At 33.6% G+C, this 27,852-nt stretch overlaps 1 protein-coding gene and 1 long non-coding RNA gene across 7 annotated transcripts in view; one reads left to right on the top strand and one right to left on the bottom strand.

Moving 5' to 3' along the window:
• The window catches only part of LOC117336419 (transcription factor ETV6-like), an 85,448-nt gene that overhangs the window by 46,682 nt on the left and 10,914 nt on the right, over positions 1-27,852 (bottom strand). For 2 of the 5 annotated variants that reach the window (XM_033896930.1, XM_033896929.1), the window contains exon 1: positions 5,787-5,889. The exons of 1 other annotated variant lie outside the window; for it this stretch is intronic. In XM_033896930.1, the coding sequence (XP_033752821.1) occupies positions 5,787-5,837 (51 nt within the window). In that variant the 5' untranslated portion in view covers positions 5,838-5,889. Of the gene's footprint in view, positions 1-5,786; positions 5,890-13,576; positions 13,686-27,302; positions 27,321-27,852 lie in introns of those variants that run through there. 2 more of the 5 variants (XM_033896933.1, XM_033896932.1) reach the window with 2 other exon arrangements.
• LOC117336420 lies at positions 378-17,596 on the top strand. 2 transcript variants are annotated; one of them, XR_004534612.1, is made up of 4 exons: positions 378-1,171; positions 5,486-5,587; positions 5,732-14,081; positions 14,358-17,596. It is a non-coding gene; the product is annotated as an uncharacterized LOC117336420 (long non-coding RNA). The 2 variants fall into 2 exon arrangements; XR_004534613.1 differs by having other exon boundaries at positions 5,732-13,843.

Here is a 27,852-nt window from a genome sequence, read left to right on the forward strand (position 1 = left end):
CTTTTTACTGGTCTTTTATAATGTACATCATGCGTTATATGACGTAATAGATTAATTTTGTAATGCCATTTTGTATCGACTGCAGATGTTTTTTACTTTCGATATTAATCATGATTATTATAATTCAATATATATGACGCCGCTTTGTATAATGAGAAAGGAATTGGAAAGTCACGCACAAGACGTCAAGGACAATTAGCTATAGAAATCAGATACCAACGTTGGCCTTCATCAGCCACTTTCGCCTTGACAATATCATATATAACAAGTTTGATTTATGATTTTCAATTATCGATTTCACAAAACAAATCACCAAATCGATTAAGATCTTATATCAAAGAAAAAATAGTTTGAATATAAGCTATTATAATGGGAAATGAAACAATAATAATTCAAAACCTATGATGAACTTATAATTATATTTCGAACATAACATTTGAAATCCGAAGTTCTACTTCATAGTCATTATGTGTGATGATTACCCCAGTATATCCCATTATGTTTGAATTAATTTTCATCATCAAGCTCTTGGTCTTGATATTTTTCATAAACATACCATGTTGATAACCATTTTCTATTCTCTTACAATTTGTCATTAAGTATTTAGAATTGTTTTTATTTTAATGATTTGTAAGCTATAATGTGTGATAAGAGAGGGGTACGAAGACACACATGATCTCCTGATTAGGCACGGATCGATAATTATTGTTAATTGTACTCCAATAAACGTCAATTATACATTCATAATCATGTTCTTACGCGTGATATCATAACTTTGATGAGAAATCAGGATATACAAAAACGCAGTGAGTATTAGCATAAAAAGTGATATATCATAGTCGATAGGAAAAAGCAACTGATTCAATAAAACACCAGGAATGACAATCCAAATAGCACACAGCATATATAATTATAAACATAAAGGAATATGTATTTTTTCGTTTATAATGATCGAATTAATGCTTACGAACAAACAAATAAAACAATGCTTTGGAATGATTTCATATTTATCAATTATCACAACTCCTAAAATTAACTAATTATTTCCTGAACACCTAATCAGATAGCCAACGAGCTGACCGCCTGACTGAAACTGGTGAGAAGACAAACTGGTAGAAACCAGAAACGCAACAGAAAAAAATATACAGGAAGAAACAGCGGCATCTAAATGGTAAGCTTCATCTAATCACATGTAATAACCACTTGATAAAGAGCAGACTGATCGAGAGGATCAAATTAATGGTGTGAATTTGCCGACAACTTCAAAGAAACTTAAGATATAAGCAATGATTTAGATAATGTAGTCGATGATGATCTTGAGTCAAATTATATATTGCTATATATTTTGATGTAAACAGTTTGTGGACCATTAATGTATCTTATAATAAAACACAGTAGTCCAGTGATGGTGCTAGGATTGACAATTCCATTCAATTATTACTACTCGACATTATCCGTCCCAACAGAGCCAAACCTACCTGGTTCCAATACATAAAGCAATTACACCCAACCCAGAACTATACCGTATATATCATTAGGTATTTGTTGTCTTGGTAAATTAGTGAACTCTGCTTATGCTAAACAAAAGACTTGTTAATGTCTGCAAACGTGATTACCATAAGTTTGTGTTCAGAAAAAATCACACAAAAATCAACAGGCATTTTTTTTGTCCTAAAATCTCTGATTTTATAAACTATGTGTATGGTAATATCAGTAATATACTTTTATTTGCTTTTTTTGTTGATTTCAACAAAGAGAGAGTATCAGAGAGATCTCCACACAATCTTCATATATATTGTTGTCAGTGAACCCAGCAATATTAAGACTATATCACTCCTTGTACCGTACAGACCAGGAGAATTCTCTCAGTTTCCTGTCGAACCCTACATTTTACCCAAAACTTACAATTAACTGCTGAGATCGGTTAGTAGTAGTGACGTCATTCCGAAATTTCAGAGTCACTTTGAACAAAACAACTCAGTATCATAATATCTCAAATTCGTATACATTAAAAAAAATTAGTATCATAATATCTCAAATTCGTATACATTAAAAAAAATTGTTTCAGAAATCTCCAATTTTTATTACCAAGAAGTAAAACATTCATCCTCTCCCGATATAAGCAGAACGAAATAAAAAAAAAATGGCATCGTCAAAAAACTTAGACAAGCATTCCTTGATTATCTCACGTCACTGGGTGAAAGCTAACATAAAAAAAACGACATCACTGAAAATTGTTTCTTGATATATATCTGATTTCTTTCCCCGAAAGTTTTTCTCAAAATTATTAAGTATGATATGAACGCAGAAGTTGAATTGCATTTTTGCACTGTTAACTTTACAATTCTACTAGAAAATATATTGTTTTTGGATCGGAAGTTTATTGAATTCTCCATTAAGTGATCATATTTTTTTTTCTACAAATATATTCTATGTGATTTATCTACAGAATCTTTAAACCTATTTACTCCTTAAGTACTGACGAGACATATACTATACATGGACTGTCCATCGTTACACAATGTTTTTAATTATTTTATAATTTTGTATGTTTCCGGTTTATTGAAAAAATATTACTGTGATTGTGTAACTATCGTTATAAAGTATGTAAATGAAGTCTGTGATAGACAGCAATACTCAATCCTGATGGATGCTCTCAAACCTGTCACGGTTTTTATGTCCCTTAATACACTTCAATCATATAGCGCCTACCTACTAATGTCACACTTTTTAAGGAATTGCGGAAATTGTGGTAAGATGAACAGCTTCAAAGTTTATGAATTGATTCCGTCCAAAATAACATTTTATCTGCCATATATTGCAGCACTTTAGATGTGTACAGAGAAGGTAAAAACTGATATCACACTGTGTCTTGTAATTGGTTTAGTTTAAAGAATTTTGGCCACGGTTTGATATTCTTGATTTACACATATTATTGCATCAGGTGAGCAGAAAATATAATCATAGCCTAATTCCTTTTAAATCATAGTTTTGGCTTTGAAATGACAAAAGAATAAGATAAATCTACATAAAAATGTCAACTTCTTTTCCTCAGATAAACACAAACAATGCTCACATATCTACATAATTTAGTTGTATGTAATCAAATCAATAAAACCTAAAAAGAAAGCAAGCAAAGACAACATGCAAGCAAATACACAACATAAAGCCAGAAATATCAATCACTGTATTTAAATATTATAACTTTTAACCCGGTGAATAGTATAATAATGACAGTTAAACAGTATTTATTGATCAAGTGATGGTAAATATTAATTTTAACTGGTCTAGATCTATTACTGCTATTGTATAATTGAATTTATCTATGATACCCCTAACTTGTGTAGAAAGCAATACATGTTCGATGCTAGGCAATATCTAAGTAAACCCATCGCTGACTGATATTTACTTTTTATTATGTATATCCATCGCCTACTAACATTTACTTTTTATTATCTCTTATCTTCTGAAGTCCTTGTATATCACTTTGAACAAACAATAAATTCATTATCAGTTTTGTTTCTGCTGTGAAGACTCCCAACACGGCGCATTCCAGAGGTAATTTTAGTACTTTTTACTTAAAAGCCGTACACAAAATATTCAGTTCATTTGTTAACTTGTCATCATATTAAGGAGTTAAGGTTGACACAAAACTGAATCATACCATAGTTTGTTTTTTCTCAGACCGTTTTTTTTCTTTAGACGTGACATAATCCATGATAACTGTATAGGAGTTATTTCAATCTTATCTTCATAAACACACAGTGTCACTATTATTTCAATTAAATACCAAGGATTATATCATAACCTGATATAGAGAATTTTATTTTTATTTATCATATATATATAAACATAAAATGCAATTGTATATGTACACGGATTATTATTTTACTATCATTTTATATTGAGAAGGCTTTATTTGTTATTTTTTCTGTGTTTGAAATTTATCCCATTAATATATGGAGACTAGATACTCCATGGATATGTTCATAAATTGTTAACTTATTCTACTGAGGTGACTTCAATAACCAATGTTATATCTGCTCATGAATTACCTCAGTGTTATTGAACATAGAGACGCCTTAATGAATTAGGTTTTTTATATACAAAAATAGTTCAATATCATTCAAAGTAAAAACAGTTTAATACATTGGAATTAATTCATTATCATATAAAAACGACTAAATTTCTTATATTTTGATGTAGGTAATTAAATTAATTCTTTTTTGCTATTGCAGGTGTTGATTACAATACAAGTAATAAATCAATATTTCGGAACAAATACAGCCTATCACACACACTCACACACACACCCACACACACACTCACACACACATACATATATATTATTCTATTTGATTTCTATAATTAAGTATGCATACTAATCACCACTTTGGATATTTATTGTGTTTATTATCATCACTTTATAAAAAAAATGTATTTACTTGTTACAACTCAGTTAAGCTTTCGTGTCTTCGGATGTATTATGTAAAACACACAGGCTTTGTTCCATAAATGTAGTGACGTCTTCATTAGAGGAAGAATATCAGCTCCAAGTATTGTCCACATTGAAAAGCTCAAATGATTTATACGCCATGTACAAAACATGGAGGACATGTTTTCGCCGTACCAGTCAAAATTAAAGTAACAACTTAGTCCAACAGAAGTGTCCAAATCTATGTTTCGTGAGTCCAACAGAAGTGTCCAAATCTATGTTTCGTGGGTATAACAGAAGTGTCCAAATCTATGTTTCGTGGGTCCAACAGAAGTGTCCAAATCTATGTTTCGTGGGTCTAACAGAAGTGTCCAAATCTATGTTTCGTGAGTCCAACAGAAGTGTCCAAATCTATGTTTCGTGAGTCCAACAGAAGTGTCCAAATCTATGTTTCGTGAGTCCAACAGAAGTGCCCAAATCTATGTTTCGTGAGTCCAACAGAAGTGTCCAAATCTATGTTTCGTGAGTCTAACAGAAGTGTCCAAATCTATGTTTCGTGGGCCCGACAGAAGTGTCCAAATCTATGTTTCGTGAGTCCAACAGAAGTGTCCAAATCTATGTTTCGTGGGTCCAACAGAAGTGTCCAACTCTATGTTTCGTGGGTCGAACAGAAGTGTCCAAATCTATGTTTCGTGGGCCCGACAGAAGTGTCCAAATCTATGTTTTGTAACTTCTTTCTGCATTGTGTTAACATCTTAACGCCTACCTTGTAGATACATATTTACCTGATATTTGACTGAGACAAATCTACTTAAGATTGAAGATACTCATCTAAGGAGTAATCTTATCAAGTCATTTTCTTGGAAACTAGTTACCTACTTTCAGTTTGTATGTTAAAATAACTAAGTCTACTAAAATATCATGTTTATAATTCTGATAGATTCTGGCATGAAAATCAGTTTCCCAAACTGTACTTATGTAGATATTATATATAACACATGGAGCTTCATTCAGCGCCAACATGTCAAAGTTTCATGGATGCTGTTTCAGGTGACGACAGCCAAACACCTTTATCATACCTTCTTATATATGTCGATTTGGAAAAACCCATGATGAGATACCCATTTTCATCACAATTAAACAATATCTCAGGTAAGAAACACATTTCTTATTTTTTCTTCAAAAGCAATAACCGAACAGTAAAGTTTGTTGTAAAACTGTTAAAGTATCAGGATGCGATTAACGCTGTATAATATGAAATTCGTTGTCAAGACTACCATGCACTTTCTGTTACAGCCTCTACCCAAAGCAAACCCGATCGATACACTGTATGTGATGTGAAGCCACTAACCTGTGTCAGAGTGTCCAGCAGACGTTTGTTACGGTCACTCACATAAGACATCGGACCATGATACGCAGGGGACGCGCGGTCCTCCTATTGTCTCTCCATGCTAGTGCACTCATTTACACACGTACACACATATACTATATAATCACAGTCACACACAGCTGAACACGTACAAATACTAATACTTTTTTTTTTTAAATTTAATGTTAATGTTTGAGAACGATTACTTACCACCAAAATAATATATATCTTATTGAGAACTTGTCTGGGGGCTACATGCTTTGTCTTCCTATGCAAGAATGCATTGGATCTGATTGCATAGGTCTCATATGGATACGATCAAATTTTATTTTGAAATTGGAAATTATTTAGGTTTAACAGAAAGTCATGCAGCTCTTAAACTTATTGAAAACTTATTGGTTCATATAGCATGTGCACATGTTCAGAGATTTACACCTATATATCCGTAAATATGGTAAAAATAGTTTGCTACATATTATTTAAGCCTTGTCAGCTTGTGCAATCAGTGAGTATTCGTCATAACTTTGTCATGTTAGCTTAGTTTTACAAACATGGTAATGATAAGGCGCTATACGTTAAAAGCGAGAGCTTGATAACAATATAAACGAAATTTATTTCTATATATAAATGTGAAACAGAAGGTAACACGAAGCCAGACTAGTCGCATAGGCCGCTAATCCACAAACAGAGTCAGACGACGGCTCTGTCAGCCAGCAGGAAGCTGAACGTTCAACCGTACAGGTATTTTGACGAGGTCATAGACACATTGTGCTCCCGGAAAACGGATATATGATTGGGACGTTTTAAGCCAATCAGAATGACTTCCTTGTACCGGCGGAGTAAGCTGGTCTCTGTGACTATTTTTTAGGTATATGTTTGCATGCCTCACCGTATGTGCTATCTCAGACTGACATATATAATCTATGTAGTACATTAATCGGTCTTTCGTCACGTTGACGGTAAGAACAAAAATCACACTTATCATCTGATTTTTTAAATTTACCTGTACATATGTAATATATATTTGTATGCATATCGCTAGATGACGTAAGTTGACATGGCGCGCTCGCGCATATACATTTAAATATAAATACAACACACACTTACAGAGCACACATACACATATCGACCAATATATAGATTGGCACAGTGTTATATAGATCCGGCTTTTTATATCATAGTCATTCCTTATTGCAATTTGCAACATATAAAGTACTTGTAAACTACAATTCACAGCATACATGATATATTTACTTGTATTTTTTTTTTTTCAGGAATGACGACACTATATATAATTAGATGTCAAATCATCAATAGCGACATTAAGGAAAGCAGTGATCCGATAGTGGAATGTTAGAATGAAATGGTTGTAATCAATTAGTATGTCCTTAGTATGTTACCCTTGTTTACTGACAGACTGACGGTATATAGAGTGTAGATAATGATAGGACGCGTATATATATAATCAGTCCAGACTATGTAGTAGACTATATTTAGAAACAGATAAGGCAAGTATGGTATACATCTCACATAACTGTTCCCACAAAACTGTCCAACAAAACTGTTAACATAAATAACCTTACAACTACATATCCTTCTTATCAATCATTTTCATTTGACTCATAACATGAACTGATTGGCCACAGTTTAGTTCTAGGTCTACATGTGTATACGATATATTAGTTTCAGACTAACGGTTCTTTTTACGGTAAATCAGTCTCCAACTAACGGGTTGGCGTCAGTATCGATGACAAAGGACCAGGTAGAACTGAATACAGGAGTTAGAAGTACCTACATTGTTTGTAGTCTACACCGCAGACCGGTGTGGAATTTATAAATATAAATGAGATTTAAAAATATACGTAATCTTGTGTGTTATATAACGTTTTATAATCAGTAATAAGCTAAATTAGTGTAGTAAACAACATGTCCCACCGTAATAATTCAGTGTAGTAAACAACATGACCCACTGTAATACGTTATTGTAGTTAACAACATGTCCCACCGTAATAAGTCAGTGTAGTTAACAACATGTCCCACCGTAATAATTCAGTGTAGTTAACATCATGTCCCACCGTAATAAGTCAGTGTAGTTAACATCATGTCCCACGGTAATATGTCTGTGTAGTTAACATCATGTCCCTCTGTAATACGTTATTGTAGTTAACATCATGTCCCACCGTAATAAGTCAGTGTAGTAAACAACATGTGCCACCGTAATAAGTCAGTGTAGTTAACAACATGTCCCACCGTAATAATTCAGTGTAGTTAACATCATGTCCCACCGTAATAATTCAGTGTAGTTAACATCATGTCCCACCGTAATAAGTCAGTGTAGTAAACAACATGTCCCACCGTAATAAGTCAGTGTAGTTAACAACATGTCCCACCGTAATAATTCAGTGTAGTTAACATCATGTCCCACCGTAATAATTCAGTGTAGTAAACAACATGTCCCACCGTAATAAGTTAGTGTAGTAAACAACATGACCCACTGTAATACGTTATTGTAGTTAACAACATGTCCCACGGTAATATGTTAGTGAGGTAAACAACATGTCCCACCGTAATAAGTTAGTGTAGTAAACAACATGTCCCACCGTAATAAGTTAGTGTAGTAAACAACATGTCCCACGGTAATATGTTAGTGAGGTAAACAACATGTCCCACCGTAATAAGTTAGTGTAGTAAACAACATGTCCCACCGTAATAATTCAGTGTAGTTAACAACATGTCCCACCGTAATAATTCAGTGAAGTTAACATCATGTCCCATCGTAATAAGTTAGTGTAGTAAACATGATGTCCCACCGTAATAAGTCAGTGTAGTAAACATCATGTCCCACCGTAATAATTCAGTGTAGTTAACAACATGTCCCACCGTAATAAGTCAGTGTAGTTAACATCATGTCCCACCGTAATAATTCAGTGTGGTTAACAACATGTCCCACCGTAATAATTCAGTGTAGGTAACATCATGTCCCACGGTAATATGTCTGTGTAGTTAACATCATGTCCCTCTGTAATACGTTATTGTAGTTAACATTATGTCCCAACGTAATAATTCAGTGTAGTTAACATCATGTCCCACCGTAATAAGTCAGTGTGGTTAACATCATGTCCCACCGTAATAAGTTAGTGTAGTAAACATGATGTCCCACCGTAATAAGTCAGTGTAGTAAACATCATGTCCCACCGTAATAATTCAGTGTAGTTAACAACATGTCCCACCGTAATAAGTCAGTGTAGTTAACATCATGTCCCACCGTAATAATTCAGTGTGGTTAACAACATGTCCCACCGTAATAATTCAGTGTAGTTAACATCATGTCCCACGGTAATAAGTCTGTGTAGTTAACATCATGTCCCGCCGTAATAATTCAGTGTAGTTAACATCATGTCCCACCGTAATAATTCAGTGTAGTTAACATCATGTCCCACCGTAATAAGTCAGTGTGGTTAACAACATGTTCCATCGTAATAAGTCTGTGTAGTTAACATCATGTCCCACCGTAATAATTCAGTGTAGTTAACATGATGTCCCACCGTAATAATTCAGTGTAGTTAACATCATGTCCCACGGTAATAAGTCTGTGCATTTAACATCATGTCCCACCGTAATACGTCAGTGTAGTTCAGTGTAGTTAACATCATGTCCCACAGTAATACGTCAGTGTGGTTAACAACATGTCCCACGGTAATACGTTAGTGTGGTTAACATCATGTCCCTCCGTAATAAGTCAGTGAAGTTAACAACATGTCCCTTCGTAATAAGTCTGTGTAGTTAACATCATGTCCCACCGTAATAATTCAGTGTAGTTAACATCATGTCCCAACGTAATAATTCAGTGTAGTTAACATCATGTCCCACCGTAATAAGTCAGTGTAGTTAACATCATGTCCCACCGTAATAAGTCTGTGTAGTTAACATCATGTCCCACCGTAATAAGTCTGTGTAGTTAACATCATGTCCCACCGTAATAAGTCAGTGTAGTTAACATCATGTCCCTCCGTAATACGTTAGTGTAGTTAACATCATGTCCCAACGTAATAAGTCAGTGTAGTAAACAACATGTCCCACCGTAATAAGACAGTGTAGTAAACATCATGTCCCAACGTAATAAGTCAGTGTAGTAAACATCATGTCCCACTGTAATAAGTCAGTGTAGTTAACATCATGTCCCAACGTAATAAGTCAGTGTAGTAAACAACATGTCCCACCGTAATAAGACAGTGTAGTAAACATCATGTCCCACTGTAATAAGTCAGTGTAGTTAACATCATGTCCCAACGTAATAAGTCAGTGTAGTTAACATCATGTCCCACCGTAATAATTCAGTGTAGTTAACATCATGTCCCACCGTAATAATTCAGTGTAGTTAACATCATGTCCCACCGTAATAAGTCAATGTAGTTAACATGATGTCCCACGGTAATAAGTCTGTGTAGTTAACATCATGTCCCTCTGTAATACGTTATTGTAGTTAACAGCATGTCCCATCGTAATAAGTCAGTGTAGTTAACATCATGTCCCACCGTAATAATTCAGTGTAGTTAACAACATGTCCCACGGTAATAAGTCTGTGTAGTTAACATCATGTCCCACGGTAATAATTCAGTGTAGTTAACATCATGTCCCGCCGTAATAATTCAGTGTAGTTACCATGTCCCACGGTAATAAGTCAGTGTAGTTAACATCATGTCCCACCGTAATAATTCAGTGTAGTTAACAACATGTCCCACGGTAATAAGTCAATGTAGTTAACATGATGTCCCACGGTAATAAGTCTGTGTAGTTAACATCATGTCCCTCTGTAATACGTTAGTGTAGTTAACATCATGTCCCACCGTAATAAGACAGTGTAGTTAACATCATGTCCCACGGTAATAATTCAGTGTAGTTACCATGTCCCACGGTAATAATTCAGTGTAGTTAACATCATGTCCCACCGTAATAATTCAGTGTGGTTAACAACATGTCCCTCCGTAATAAGTCAGTGTAGTTACCATCATGTCCCACGGTAATAAGTCTGTGTAGTAAACATCATGTCCCACCGTAATAAGTTATTGTAGTTAACAACATGTCCCTCTGTAATACGTTAGTGTAGTTAACATCATGTCCCACCGTAATAATTCAGTGTAGTTAACATCATGTCCCACCGTAATAAGTCAGTGTAGTAAACAACATGTCCCACGGTAATAAGTCTGTGTAGTAAACATCATGTCCCACCGTAATAAGTCAGTGTGGTTTACAACATGTCCCACCGTAATAAGTCAGTTTAGTTAACATCTTGTCCCACCGTAATAAGTCAGTGTAGTTAGCATCATGTCCCACCGTAATAATTCAGTGTAGTTACCATGTCCCACGGTAATAAGTCTGTGTAGTTAACATCATGTCCCTCTGTAATACGTTAGTGTAGTTAACAACATGTCCCACCGTAATAATTCAGTGTAGTTAACATCATGTCCCACGGTAATAAGTCTGTGTAGTTAACATCATGTCCCTCTGTAATACGTTAGTGTAGTTAACATCATGTCCCATCGTAATAATTCAGTGTAGTTAACAACATGTCCCATCGTAATAAGTCTGTGTAGTTAACATCATGTCCCACCGTAATAAGTTAGTGTGGTTAACATAATTTCCCTCCGTAATAATTCAGTGTAGTTAACATCATGTCCCACCGTGATAAGTCTGTGTAGTTAACAACAGGTCCCACCGTAATAAGTCTGTGTAGTTAACAACATGTCCCACGGTAATACGTTAGTGTAGTTAACATCATGTCCCATCGTAATAATTCAGTGTAGTTAACAACATGTCCCATCGTAATAAGTCTGTGTAGTTAACATCATGTCCCACCGTAATAAGTTAGTGTGGTTAACATAATTTCCCTCCGTAATAATTCAGTGTAGTTAACATCATGTCCCACCGTGATAAGTCTGTGTAGTTAACAACAGGTCCCACCGTGATAAGTCTGTGTAGTTAACATCATGTCCCTCTGTAATACGTTATTGTAGTTAACAACATGTCCCACCGTAATAAGTCAGTGTGGTTAACATCATGTCCCACCGTAATAATTTGGTGTAATTAACAACATGTCCAATTCTGCGTTTTATCGCCTATATATTTACGCGGATTTTAATGAATGTTTTTTTTTACAATGATATAGAATTTGGATTCGGGGAATATATCACAGTTAAACATTTTCGCATTTAAATAAAAATTGCCTAGCTTTTTATTTATAATACATCATGTTTATTTGTTTATTTTTTTGCAAATTTCCGAAATATATAAGTACTTTTACATGCCCACGCCCTAATTCCAGATGCATAGAGTATTTTAATATGACCTTTTGACATTTCCCCATTCGATCAGAGGATCAGCCGCCCCACATTAGCCGGTAGGCGTGTAAAGTTTAGCGGATATATCGAAACCTTTAATAATTAAGGAAACAGAGGTAACATTGCTAAGATCATTTAGAATTACCATTGCAAAATTCAAAGAATTGTACAAAGTTATATGGTGAACAAAAACAAGGATATCTGAAAACGTAACAGCAAATGCTATATGATGAATTGTCTGATACGAAATCGTTAGCTGGTCAATTTGACTAATCAATTTAACCGATATATATACTACTATTAATACTATAACATCGACTATCAATACAGCAAGGTTTACACACATTTTACACGTACAAGTAAATAGCTGGCACCAGTTCAACAAAGACGTGTACATAGTTAATGCCCTCTATTCCGCTCTACAATAGACAGACTGATTGCATACAGATAATACTAGGTAACACTGCAGGTCCCCAAGGACTCCACGCCTCAGTGTGGCTCATTATGTAACCTTAGAAAAATATCACTTAATATAAATACCTGGCCATTCTGATTGAACTACTGGATGTTGACTCAAAGACAAACAAAACTGGGAACTCGTTGAATGATTGCTTGGCTGCAAGGTGTCAAGAGGCATAACGTACCTTTACATAGGTGTGATACGTGTCAATGGTTAAGCTCGGGGAATATCTAGAATCCGACTAACCTAGTAGATATTATCAGATATCTGATTTGTGTTTCTTTTGATAGCTGGCCTGAAGTGTTCCAAGAACCCGATATTTATTAATCATCCTTTATCATGTTTCACTGTATACATTATCTATATAATATCCCCACAAACAGTTAAGTTTCAGCTCATTTGTTATTGACATATATTATTCTGTCATGATATATTGATTTAATAAACATAAATTTCTAATTAAACAGATTTGTAAGTGTATATGTATGATACTAATGGTATTTATGATTTAAAACAGGAAAAATGAAATGTTTTTGTTCCTTTGGCTAAAAATTTTAATCTAAAAACAATTAAAGACTCTTTCAGACAAAAGCAATGGTTTTATCAAACATATGACGTGGTGAATAGATAAAACAAGGCATAGTTATACGATTAAGTAGGACGGTGCGTTCGTTCTGAACGGGTTATACCAAAATGTACCATTGTATGGTCATAACTTTGCATTAAATCATCAATTTGGAAATGCTGCCCCATTTCATAAAGCTTACGTACTACATATAATGCTAGAATCGGCCTGAAGGTTATTTCCCAACACTATATTTTGGATCGCACCAGGGAAGACCCTCGTACAGCAGTATCAATGTTGAGAACCTCTTATCCAACTCTGCAGCAATCATCTCCGTCAACAAACCCGGCAATAACATTACGGCATAACATGTTACATTCATATGAAATTGGGAAAATAGAAACCCTACCTGGAAGGTGTAATCCATGCTGCCCTATTCTTATGCAGGTACATTGTGAGGATTATAGACTGGGCGTCATATCTGCTGACATGCACAGAGAAAACAGGGACCATTGTTGTCAATAATGTGATTACTTCCGCCGTAGCGTGATGTATGAATACACATTTCCGGGAAACACTTCCGCTAAGTACGTTAATATCCGGAAGCAGAAAAGGCGTCCCTCTGTGTCAGTAATGATACACACTGGCAGTCAATACTCGGAAACAGACATCTTGTGTAGGCAGGCTTCCTTACTCATCTTACAACCACCAGTTCATGATGTATTTCATCGACTTAACATAGTCTGTCTATAATACGTTTATTATGTATACTTCATAAAAGGATGTAGGCATGGCACCACACGTTGACCAACTTCCGCCCAAAGTTCATTCAGATTGTGTCGACTATTGATCATGTTCTCCTTGTGGGTTGTAGAGTGTAGAGGAAGCTGGTGACACACAACACCATACAATAGGTACATACGTGACCGAATACTGAATATGATACTGTTTCATCTTTTTCGTTCTTTTAGAACTCGTTAGTGATGAAAGGGACCGAGCATATTCTAAATTTCCTGGTATTTAGTATTCAATTTTATGTATGATTTGAACGTCGATCTATAGTATGATTTCCGACACAATACATGAACTGATCCAAAACAACAGATAGTTGTATGTATTGAATCATTTACATTCAATCTAGAAATTAACTCCTAAATGTCAATCTGATGCCTGATATTTTTATTTTGCAGATTCGACTTGTTACAGGACACACACGAGAGTTATGACAGCATTCTTTATATAACTGTTGGTCATCAATGAACGTTGGATATGATAATCATCGAATTTACCATTGTTAAGAGCATTTTGTATGATTAGCTGCGTTATGTTACGTCGGAGCACAACATACCTAGACGAGCTTTGTGATGCAACAAGATGATATGTAATAGATAAGTAGACAACGCCGAAATACAAACAAACCCTTGATTGAAACTCAAATGGACACCATACAAAGGGATAATAAGACAGAGGCCTTCTGGAATAATAAGGATAATAAGACCAGGCGTTCCGGAATAATAAGTATAATAAAACCAGCTGTTCCGGGATAATTAGTCAAATAAAACCAGGTGTTCCAGATAGACGAGGTGTTCCGCAATAATAAGGATAATAAGACCAGGTGTTCCGCAATGATAAGGATAATAAGACCAGGTGTTCCGCAATAATAAGGATAAGACCAGGCGTTTCGCAATAAGAAGGATAATTAGACCAGGTGTTCCGCAATAATAAGAATAATAAGACCAGTTGTTCCGAGGTGTTTATTGAAGGGTAAATCCGATCGACTTGCTCAATTCAATTTTGTTATTCAAAGACAACACATTGTCAATATGTCATAGGTTAAATTGAAGAACGCTGCACTATTTACCAGAAATAAGTCATTATCATGATTTCAGTATTTTTAAGGAAATACGTGTAGTTCATGTTCGCCTTTTTTGTTTCGTTATAGTGTCTGGGTATACATCTATATGGATGTTTCACGTAAACAAAGAATATCGTGATACAAACTTTCGTTGAAGGAAACATTATAGTGCATCTTAATTCTGTGTTGTATTTAATAAATGTTTGTTTTCGCATCTACTTTTTGTTTACAAACCATCCCCTTGCTGATATTACCATGTTTACATTGTATGGCATAGGAATGTGCTCATTCCAAAGCTTACATGTAACCATTCAATATGTTACCTATAACCGCCCAATATGTTACCTATAACCGTCCAATATGTTACCTGTAACCGTCCAATATGTTACCTATAACCGTCCAATATGTTACCTATAACCGTCCCATATGTTACCTATAACCGTCTAATATGTTACCTATAACCGTCCAATATGTTACCTACAACCGTCCAATATGTTACCTATAACCGTCCAATACATTACCTATAACCGTCCAATATGTTACCTGTAACCGTCCAATATGTTACCTATAACCGTCCAATATGTTACCTACAACCGTTCAATATGTTACCTATAACCGTCCAATATGTTACCTATAACCGTCCAATATGTTACCTATAACCGTCCAATATGTTACCTGTAACCGTCCAATATGTTACCTATAACCGTCCAATATGTTACCTATAACCGTCCAATATGTTACCTGTAACCGTCCAATATGTTACCTATAACCGTCCAATATGTTACCTATAACCGTCCAATATGTTACCTACAACCGTCCAATATGTTACCTATAACCGTCCAATATGTTACCTATAACCGTCCAATATGTTACCTATAACCGTCCAATATGTTACCTATAACCGTCCAATATGTTACCTATAACCGTCAAATATGTTACCTATAACCGTCCAATATGGTACCTATAACCGTCCAATATGTTACCTGTAACCGTCCAATATGTTACCTGTAACCGTCCAATATGTTACCTGTAGCTCTCCAATAAGTGCATTAATTTGTGTACTTATTGGACAGGTGATGCCTATGAATTCTGGTGGATAGTACTCAAATAACAATGGATGGCATCACGGCTGTGTTTTAAACATAGAAAATGGTTGTCTGTGGAAGCGTTTTTGTTATGCTCTAAACCATAACACATGCGCTTACATATGTCCTTCACAACGCGAAGAAAGAGTATCACAACCTGTATTGCATGTAAGCGTGACGTTTCGTTGACCGGACTTTGTCACCTTCATCAGACAAATAACACAAAACAATACTCTAACTTCCAGTCTCATGCCCCTTTATACCTGGACGTTGCACAAACATTTCCATGGATGTATATGACTAAATAGTTACAGAACGATATGACAACTTACAAGAATAGAATCATGTCGGTTCTGCTCTGAGCACATGTACTGATTGACTTTCAAGAGGGTAAGGTGACAACTGAAAAAACAATAATGAAATGAGCAGTATGAAATAGCAGGAAGCCGATATGGCATCGCAATAGCCATGAAGCCCTATAAACCTCTTAGAAAAAGTCCTTATGTTAAAACAACCGATGAGGAAGTTGCGGAATGTATATACAAAATCAGAACTGTGACGCGTCAAGAATCAGAGGGACACGACGTCCGTCTTTGAGAACACCAGATAGATGTAGAAACACATAACGATTTACAAGGGCGGGATCAATAGATCGGCAATCACATACCACACATCAAACTGATATCGTTAATTAGAAAACAAATCCAAAGTGATTGTCAGAGAGAACAATGCAGCAGATGAAGGAAGTCATCAGGATACACCACAGCGGTTCAGTGCTTAATCGGGACTCTCGCATTAACGCATTGCAGACAAATCGAAACTGTTAACCATTTAAGTATACATTTTATTATAGTGTAGACGAAAAGGACCTGTTGATTTGATCACAGTCTCGTACACCTACCACATCAGTGGACACACGCTGAAATGGTCATTTGTCAGATTAAGGTGACCGAGTGGAGTCACGTCACTTTAAATCAAGCACTGGGAAATACTAAAGTCCATCCATGTCATTATCAGCCTGAAGAACATGTTTCGTGAAGGCTTAACCCATTGTTATCCCCCCTTTATAACTGTTTCGTGACATCTTAACCCATTGTTATCCCCCCTATATAACTGTTTCGTGACATCTTAACCCATTGTTATCCCCCCTATATAACTGTTTCGTGACATCTTAACCCATTGTTATCCCCCCTATCTAACTGTTTCGTGACATCTTAACCCATTGTTATTACCCCTATATAATTGTTTCGTGACATATTAACCCATTGTTATTACCCCTATATAACTGTTTCGTGACATCTTAGCCCATTGTTATTCCCCCTGTGTATATCACCTGTTGTTTCAAGTTTGCTTTGTTTACCGTCGTTTATATTGTTTCGTACGATAGAAATGCATGCATAAATAATCAATGGATTCATACAAAATGTATAAATATATTCCCGTTTGATATAACATTTGTGTGATATCTAATTTTTTGTACCTAATATAGATAAGTATTTGTATGTAATATAACTATTTTTGTAAATATATAGTTTTATTATTGATATACATGTAACTATTTTTGTATATATTATGATTTCTTACTGATATAACTTTTTATTTATGTATGTATATATTTTAACAATTTTTTCTATGAATATTAATGATTTTGCAAAAGATATAAATGATCTGAAATGTGGCATAGATATAGTGTATTATCTTCATACTTCTTTATTCTGACGACATTGTACTTATTGCCCCCGATGAAAAGTCTATGCAACTGATGCAGAAAGTGAAATCGAACTAATGTAGTCCATTTTAGGAATAATTCCATCCCTGTAACTGATTATAAATTTTCATGTGGTGACATAAATATCTCCTTGAATAGTATGAAGAACATTTAGATTTGCATTTTGCTGTCAGAGAACTTTGTAAATCTGCTAGTAGAACACTAACATCTTTGTATTTAAAACATATTCAAATGCCGGTGAAATGTCTTATGAAGTATTTAACAAGCTATATACAACTTTAGTTGAGCCAGTACTTTTTTATGGATGTGGATTAGGGGGTATAAATACATACAGAGAGGTTTCTGTTATATTACACAAGGCAAGTACATGCAGATATGTTTGGGAGCCTCCCGTCGAGTAAATAATTTAGCACTTAGAGGTGATATGGGATGGCACTCTTGCAATGTAAATCAGGTTTTAGAAATGATAGGTTTATTTTTAAGAATCAAATATTGTAATGATAGTAGGCTCATCAGTGGTCCGTTAACATGAAAAAATCATGGGATTCTAGAATAAAACAAAATGATTGACAACAAAAATTTGAATGAGATTGTAAATTTAACGTTTTCTAATAAACACAAGATTAGACGAGTGAAAGAAAACCTGGTTACTTCCGATACTGATGATTGGTACAAATCTATATGGAATGACACCTACAAAGTTGTTAATGTCCAACGAGGAATTACTATAAGTATAACAGTTTTTTAATGTAAATTATATAGATATATTATTGAAATACCTATGTTTATGTAAATATTTATTTGTTATTGACACAACTGTTTTTGTAATATTGGTTTAATATTGATATATATTTTTTTCGGTATATTTATTGCTTTATTATTGATATAACTATTTTGTTTATGCATTTTGTATATTTATTTATCATTGATATAACTATTTTATATACGTATTGATTTATTATTGGCGTCACTAGATATATAAATATATAGAGGATATATAACAGTGTCTTCAGTAATACCAAATATATTTCACTCGTGTGGCTAATATTTTGATATTTTTCACTCGTGCTGCGCACTCGTGAAAAATATCAAAATATTAGCCCCAAAATATCAGCCTCGTGCTGCGCACTCGTGAAAAATATCAAAATATTAGCCCCACTCGTGAAATATATTTGGTATTACTGAAGACACTGTTAGATATCCTCTATATATTTATATATATAGTGACGCCAATAATAAATCAATACGTATATAAAATAGTTATATCAATGATGTTCATTACATTTTTTATCAACGAAAAACCTACCCCGTATGCTAACTAGGCCTACAGCGATAATTTGTTTCCCCTGTCCAGGTGCTGACATATATGTCGGGCTTTCTGATTGGTCAATTATTTTGGTATTTTCTAATCATTAATTTGATTGGTCAAATCAGCAAAAGTGATATTTTTCATTAGTGAAAAATAGTGAAAAATATCACTTTTATAGAATGAATAATTTTTGATATTTCACTGGTAAAAATGTAATAAATATTGATTTATCATTGATATAACTGTTTTTGTATATTTATTGATTATTGCTATAACTATTTTCTTATATATTTTGATTTGTTATCAATGCAATATTGTATAATTATGATGCGCCCATTTCTCACTAAGAAAACTTTCATGAATCATTTAATTGTGTGTTCCCAATATTACAAATTGGAAAATCCCACTTCCTGATATGTAAATATTCAAGTTCCGCTTGTGGTAAGGAATCATCTCCATAAGGATACTTTATTTCTTAGGCCAATATAATTGTATCTGGACTATTAACATCGGTGCCGTGGTAAGTATGATTTAAAAGCCTTTTGTGTAAATGTATAACATTAACTTGGGTATATTTAGTTTCAGAGCCTGAGGCCTTTCCCTGAAAAGGAAATGATACTACCTATCATAGATATACACTATCTTATAGGAACACTTACATGACAGGAAACATCACAAGATGCCTGTACGTGATAACCTATCAAATGATTTTTGTACGTGCAAATATCAATGTGATATCTTGACAATCCTAATCTGATATCTCACATTCTTTTATACACTGTATACGTTTAAAAACACATGCTATAAAACAAATAAGGAACAGCATTTGTGACAGGTCAATTTATGTACGCTTGGTTCATAAACATAATACCATATATGTGCGTCTGTTATACTACCATTCATATGTACGTAAACACGTACTTATTTATTAAATTATCATGTGTTTAATTTAAAATCTGGTTTAGGTTCTAACAAGAAAGATAACTCTTACATGCGAAGTATTGGACTTCTTAGGTAATGGCTATTGATCCGCCCTCGCTAAGAAAAGTATTAAATATCAGTTTGCATGCAAAACTGCTGCGTGCGGTAGCCGCATTCCAGTTTTGTGAAAATCAGTTTTAGGAAGTAACAAGAAACATTTTAAAACCTTTGTCAAGATAATTTGACGATATGAACAATTTTCGGCTGTAGAGGTGACAATGTGCACGTTAAGTATACAAATCGCTAGTTATCACATCCAAATATTGTTTACAATGTGGATGTTTATGGTTGTTTGCTGACATATTGACCTTCAATGATCTCATGACGTCACTACTACGATATTCCAGCACTTATGGAGTATATTGATGAAAACACCGTCAGTTCATTGAACAAATATTAAGAACCAATGAATTCCCCTCGATATGCATTCCTGTGTTCACCATAGCATTTTATAATATATATATTTTTTAATGTTGAAGGTGTTGTTATGCAATATGATATAGACGATGTAATCAAATACTGCTCCCCCATGTACAATGCATTTCAACATTTAAAAGCTCAATGTGACACAAACGGTTAATAAACGAATCAACACTAATGTTCTGTATCACATTCATCTTAATTGATAAAATGATATTTGTTTAAATAATACTAGATTATAATAATGAAATGATAATTATTACATAAGTATATATGTTTTATCATAATACATAGGAGCTGGGGGATTTTTGGCAAGGCGATTTGGTGCCTGATAATGTTACGAGTCATACATGTGTCTTTTTTGGGTTACTATTTCATGTGGTACTTTTGTTATTATGACCGATTATCTTTTTCGCGGCAAACGTCTGTATTTTAGGGTCTAGTACCTTTATTGAACATATTGCACATGTACATTTGTATTTGGAATCAAATGTGTTTACAGTATTTAGTGCTACACATAATGTTTATTTTAGCTGTACCCAGATTGTTATGAACCAGTTAAGCCAGTTTACCAGACGAAGTTAACGCAAAATCTAAATATAGACTGCAACTTTGCCTGTCTCTTTGTATACATTAAAACAATTTAACTAATTTAATTCATTTGGACCTATATTTAGTAGAGCAAAAACCATTTAAACTGCGCAATACAGCAGACTCGTCCTTCATTATTCTTTTTTGATTTTCCTCCTTTGAGATTTACAGTGTTGATCAATGCGGTAAAATGAAAGGAAATTATCCCTAGATGTTTTTCTACGGTGCCAATAAAAATCGTATTTGCCTTGATATTGCCATATTTCACATATTCAATTTTGGTAGATGGATCAAAAGTCCTAAAATCATCTTTAAATGTTGATTAGATGCAATATATTCCTAATAATGATTAAAACTGCACAATGTAACACTTTCTTCATCATAAAACCAAGGTCACACATGCGTTATATAACGTAGATTAACTTACTCAGAACAGTAATTACAAGTTACGTACTTTAAAGACGTTTTCATAACGTTAATTACAAGATACGCATGTTATATGATGTACTTACAACTTACGAACTATAAGTACAAGTAACTTACGATGAATCATGTACTCCGAATGGTAATTACAAGTTAATATGTTAAAGACGTATTCGGAACGGTATCTACATGTTACTTGCGTTAAATGATGTACTCTATAAGGTAATATAAGTTACGTACGTTAAAGACGTATTCGGAACGGTAATTACAAGTTACGTGCGTTAAAGACGCATTCAAAACAGTAATTACAAGTTACGTACGCTAAAGAATGATTCAGAACGGTAATTGCAAGTTAGGTGCGTTTAAGACGTATTCAGAACGCTAATTACAAGTTACTTACGTTAAAACTGAATTGAGTTAAACAAGTTAAACTTGGGCCAGTAATGGACTATACATATGCTCAAGTTCGTTAACTGGAACAGATGGGAATAGGTGAAAGTATATTATTCAAGTATCATCAAGTTAGTTTAAGTACGTTCAGACTCGCTGTTCATGCCGTAGTTGTCATTTGAATATGTTGAAAAATATTATTAGCAATTCACAGCTGTACTACTACTATTTTTACTTAAAATATGTTAATGTACGTTTAATGACGCTGGAGTAGGTTAAGTTATTCTTTAGTGATGCTAGCGGACAATCGTGTGTAAGTCAGGATGAAGGTCAGACAATCAAGCTGGTCTAAACAAAAGGTAAGCTCAATGTACAGAAGAGTTGTCCTACAGGTATTTACTGAATAATCATTACGGTTAGAGCCTCGGAATGGTTTTTCTTGTTTTCTTAACGCTGTCACCGAGTCATGCTGACAATGTTACAAATGACTTTGGTGTGTAAATACATTTAAATAGCGCAATTGTGTAAATGGAGGGTATTAAGAGTCACACAAACTGCTGTTTTATTATGATTCTTCGCTTGTAGTGAGATACTTATGATCAGTACCACTTTTATTTGCTGCTCTGTCACTCGCCTTCATCAACAGATGAACGTAAAGAACGTAAACAAATCGTTACTTATTTTAACGTTAGTTTGTATAATCTCATTCATGATTCGTTAAATACTTGGACAAGTATATGTTTTTTATGGTAATATGTATTTGGGTTTCCTTTTCGGCAATGCCACAGCCACAACTGAAAAGGAACTAGTTGTTTCCCCGTCTACAGACTGTTTAAACCTTGTATAATTTAATTATAGTGATGTTTCCTTGTCAACAGACAGCTTGTTACATTGTATAATTATAGCGATGTTTCCCTGTTAACAGACAGATTGTAACATTGTTAATTATAGTAATGTTTCCCCGTCAACAGACAGATTGTAACATTGTATAATTATAGTAATGTTTCTCTGTTAACAGACAGATTGTAACATTGTATAATTATAGCGATGTTTCCCTGTTAACAGACAGATTGTAACATTGTATAATTATAGTACTGTTTCCCCGTCAACAGACAGATTGTAACATTGTATAATTATAGTAATGTTTCCCTTTTAAAATATGGAGGGTTAAAAGGGACATAATTCTATGTTTAACTTTTCTTGTTTGTTTTAACCATTTAACTTATTATTTTGATTATTGTTCCTTTATCTTTTATTTTTTCATTTCTTTATTTTTACAAGGTGATAAGTGTTGATATTTAATTTCTTTTATTCAGCGTTAGATAGTTTGTGTTTCTTTATTTTACATTCCTATTGCTGCAGACTGATGTTATAAACTAAGTAAAATTGGGTTTAACTATTTTAGATATTAGTCGGGTATTTCTATTTTGTGACCAAAAAATTTGATTTAATATGTCTTTTTTTAGTTTCAGCTTGATAGTTATATGGTTTTCAAATTTAGTGGTTTAATATTGTATTTTCTTGTTATCCCATTTGGTTATTTAAGTATATTTTATTTCACAACAACAATGTTAGTGTTTCAGAATTATGTCCCTGGGATTTTTTTGAAAAAAATAGTTTGTTGGCAGTTTTGAGGGGGAAAAAAGTTTGTTTGCAAATTAGAGCTAAAAAAAGGGGGTTGTTCCTTTAAGATTACAAAAAAAAATTTATTTTTAATATCTTATCAATGTGTTATTTGTGAATTTCTTCATAATTATATATTCAAAACCATTGTGTGAAATCTACTCTTACAACAGCATAATAAAAGTGATTGTGGTGTATTAAATTGTTGTTTTGTTTCAATCTGTATATATAACAGCTAGTATTGCTTTATTTCATTAAACTTATTGATCACACAAAAAACACTTAATTATCTCCCTTTACTTAGTGGGTAATCAAGATATATTCTGATATTTGACATGTACATTAGATCTGTATCATTCTGATCAATTAAAAAATGGACTGCTGTACAGGATGAATGATCAAATTTGATAAACTGAAATAGATACCAACGGATGACAAAATCACAAATATTAACACTTTATTTTCAAAACGAATGAAATATTCACAATGCCATTGGAAAATTAAAAACAAAAATTGAGAAGTTCAAATGGAAGAAAAAATATTAGAATTATTAAATTTTGCTAAAATATTTTGACAAAAAAAAGTTTGCCTTTCATTCTAGGCAGAAAAAATAAACTGTTTTCCACTGCGTTTGAAAAAAAATTACCCCGATAAAAATCCCAGACCCGCCCCCCACCTTGAAGTTAAATGGTCGGTGCCTTAGACCTAAGGCCTGTGTGTCGATCGATTGCTAGGCCTATATATGGAGTCAGTATGGGTCATCTTGAGGTCCAGGTAAGACAGGAAATAACACACCAATTGATTAGTTTGACAAATTGATAAGAGAACGACAGATTACAAAACATTGAAGGTGAACTGGAAAGAACAATTGATATATTGAATCAATTTTCGGCGATATCATCGGTTGATATATCCGAAGTCTTGGAACTGGCAGCGCGGGCGCTGTATAATTTGCGGGAATACGAAGACCAGTCTAGTATTTCGAGCTCTAGGCCTACTGCCTGTGCCATTCAACCGGAGCACGAAACGAAAGCAGACACGAAAAAAACGGGTTCGGTGTCGTAAACACTTTTTTTCTAACTAGGAATTTATCATCCGAGGAGTTAATATTGATATTATTTCGAATATTAAGGATAAAAAGCAGCGAGTGTATAATGTAGGGTCTAAGCTTAAACCAAACAATCGGGCTTTGGTAGGAATTTGAGAATTACTGTTGCCATGGTTGCTGTAGGGAGTAATCCTTACTTCCGAAAGCGATTGATTTGAGCACCCTCTGCCGTTAAAATGAAGATGAAAAATGCATTAGGGTTTTTCGGGACATAATTCTAACTTTCTATTTCTTATTTTTCCCCTTTTTTTCTCCCTTCATTTTTAGTTTTCATCTTTCATGTAACATGTTTTAGCAATAATAGTGATTTTACAAGTTGTAAAATTGGAGAACAATAAAGTTATATTTCAAACTTTAAAGTTTAAATGTAAAATCTACACAACAGGAATAAAGAAGAAGAAAAAAACCAGAAAAAAATCGAAATTGAAGATAAAATGTTAAAATAGAGAGTTTGAATTCAAAATAGTAATAACGTAAAATGAAGCACTAAAATTGTGAGAAATAAAGCAGTAATAAAAAATAATGAGAAGATGCAATTAGAAAAGTAAAAAAAGTAAGAAATAAGAATGAAAATATTATGTTTTACTTATGTCCCTTTTAACCCTCCATATTAAAAGACAGATTGTAACATTGTATAATTATAGTAATGTTTCCCCGTCAACAGACAGATTGTAACATTGTATAATTATAGTAATATTTCCCTTTTAACAGACAGATTGTAATATTGTATAATCATAGTAATGTTTCCCCGTCAACAGACAGATTGTAACATTGTATAATTATAGTAATGTTTCCCCGTCAACAGACAGATTGTAATATTGTATAATCATAGTAATGTTTCCCCGTCAACAGACAGATTGTAATATTGTATAATCATGGTAATGTTTCCCCGTCAACAGACAGATTGTAATATTGTATAATCATAGTAATGTTTCCCCTCCAACAGACAGATTGTAATATTGTATAATTATAGTAATGTTTCTCTGTTAACAGACAGATTGTAACATTGTATAATTATAGTAATGTTTCCCTGTTAACATACAGATTGTAACATTGTATAATTATAGTAATATTTCCCCGTCAACAGACAGATTGTAACATTGTATAATTATAGTAATGTTTCACCGTCAACAGACAGATTGTAACATTGTATAATTATAGTAATGTTTCCCTGTTAACAGACAGATTGTAACATTGTATAATTATAGTAATGTTTCCCTGTTAACAGACAGATTGTAACATTGTATATATAGTAATGTTTCCCTGTTAACAGACAGATTGTAACATTGTATGTTTCATTGATAGAATTGCTTACCTACCAAAGACGGCTTGTAACATGGGATATTTCAGTTTTGGAATTTTTATCGTATGTTTGATATAAAATGTTTTCCTAACTTTTTTGTTCATCTTCACTTTGTATATATATTGGGTTTTTTTGTTTGTTTGTTTGCAGTGTAGGTTAAAAGTGTCCGTGTTTTAGATCAGTAAACATAATCAGTTAACCCTTTATATTCCCCATACAAAAGTGTTTACACTTGTAATCAACGTAACGTAACAATTGTAATATAATATTGAAAGATATGTAAACACTATTTTTCTCTGTATTACAGACATATGCAAACCATGTGAAACAACCGTGTAAACATTGACCGAAAAATTATATATATTTTTCGTTTTTTTCTTTCTACGTTTGATAATACATGAGTATAGGAGTTATATCTGCTGAGCAAAATAAAATTTAAAAGAAAAAAAGAAAAAAAAAAAAAAAATCACAACAACAAAAGACAAAAAAAAAATGACCAGGCTATCCTACTGTGTTACTGTGGTCCGATACCTTTTTCTCTGGAGCAATATCAAATAATCTTAAAATATAAAAATGAAATCATATTATTCGCGCAATATCGATAGAAATATTTTGATTATAAAGATTTAAATGCATTATAGCAAACAAAATATGAAAATGTTGTGTGATGACGTGTTCAGATGTAACCATATTTTATCTGTATAGTACGTTGATAGATGGCAATATTGTGTACTAACACACCGACTGATTTACGTTGTGATATGAATTTCAGAAAACTGTTACTTCCAAACCCCGACAGAATTCCGCGAACTGTAACTGGGTTTTCCTCAGATAGCTTTATCAGGGTTTTTTTGACCGTTGTCACATGACAAATAACAAAAGATAGTCGGTAGCGCGTGAGGTTGATTTAACATTTTAACAAAACATCTGGGGTGAATATATAGGTTTGTTTATACTTAAATAGGTTACTTCATTAAATAAAGTCATACATACATTATAGTGTAATTATTTCTAGGACACATGTTCTCTGACGGATTTTACATGGAAAGGATCCGGAAATTCGGATACTGGACTAGGTTTGAAACCGAACGGAAATACAACCAACACGAGTCTTAGCGGCCTTTGTTAATCAATCATTTTGTCACATTCTAATGCTTCCAATATTTCACTGTTTTAAGTCACAAGTTGATATTTTATATTGATAATGTCATTATATAATAAATTAAATATGATGGAATCTAATAATGATAGATAACATTTAAATTAAAAAAAGCCAGTGTCCTGAGTTCCGGAAAGGTTAGTATATAGGGAAACTTACCTTTAGCTACCAGGAAGTTGTTATTGCCGGTAATCCAATCAGAATGAGAGTCTATAGACGATAAACCCACAGTAAGGTCGCTGTCTCAGAACTAGGCTATAGCTGACTTACCTTTGTTTACCTGTGATCTTTGATCCAAGATGAATAATCAACCGAAATTCTGTATAATTACTAAACGACTTACTGAGTTACTTACATGATGACGGTTAATGATATCAACATGGAGTATATACTTACATGTATATATATATATATATGTTTATGTTAATGCATGATTCATTGTATATATTTTCAAAGAATAAATCTTGTATCGTTATTATCAGATTGGTGATGTTATGTATTGCGAATCTAAAGCGTCATATGGAAACAGGATACCAATTAAATTGTGTTATGTTTGGAATGTATTCGCTTTAAAATTGAACAAATTTAGAAAGGCAGACTCTAAAACCGCATTTTTAATTGGAGTAGGTCTCTGAGTGAGAGCACAGTCTTTACTGACAAAGAGTCTTTACTAGAACACGTGGACTCGGTTTATTTTCCTATTAAAATA

This window comes from Pecten maximus, chromosome 10 (assembly GCF_902652985.1).
Source record: "Pecten maximus chromosome 10, xPecMax1.1, whole genome shotgun sequence".
Classification (NCBI taxonomy): Eukaryota; Metazoa; Mollusca; class Bivalvia; order Pectinida; family Pectinidae; genus Pecten; species Pecten maximus.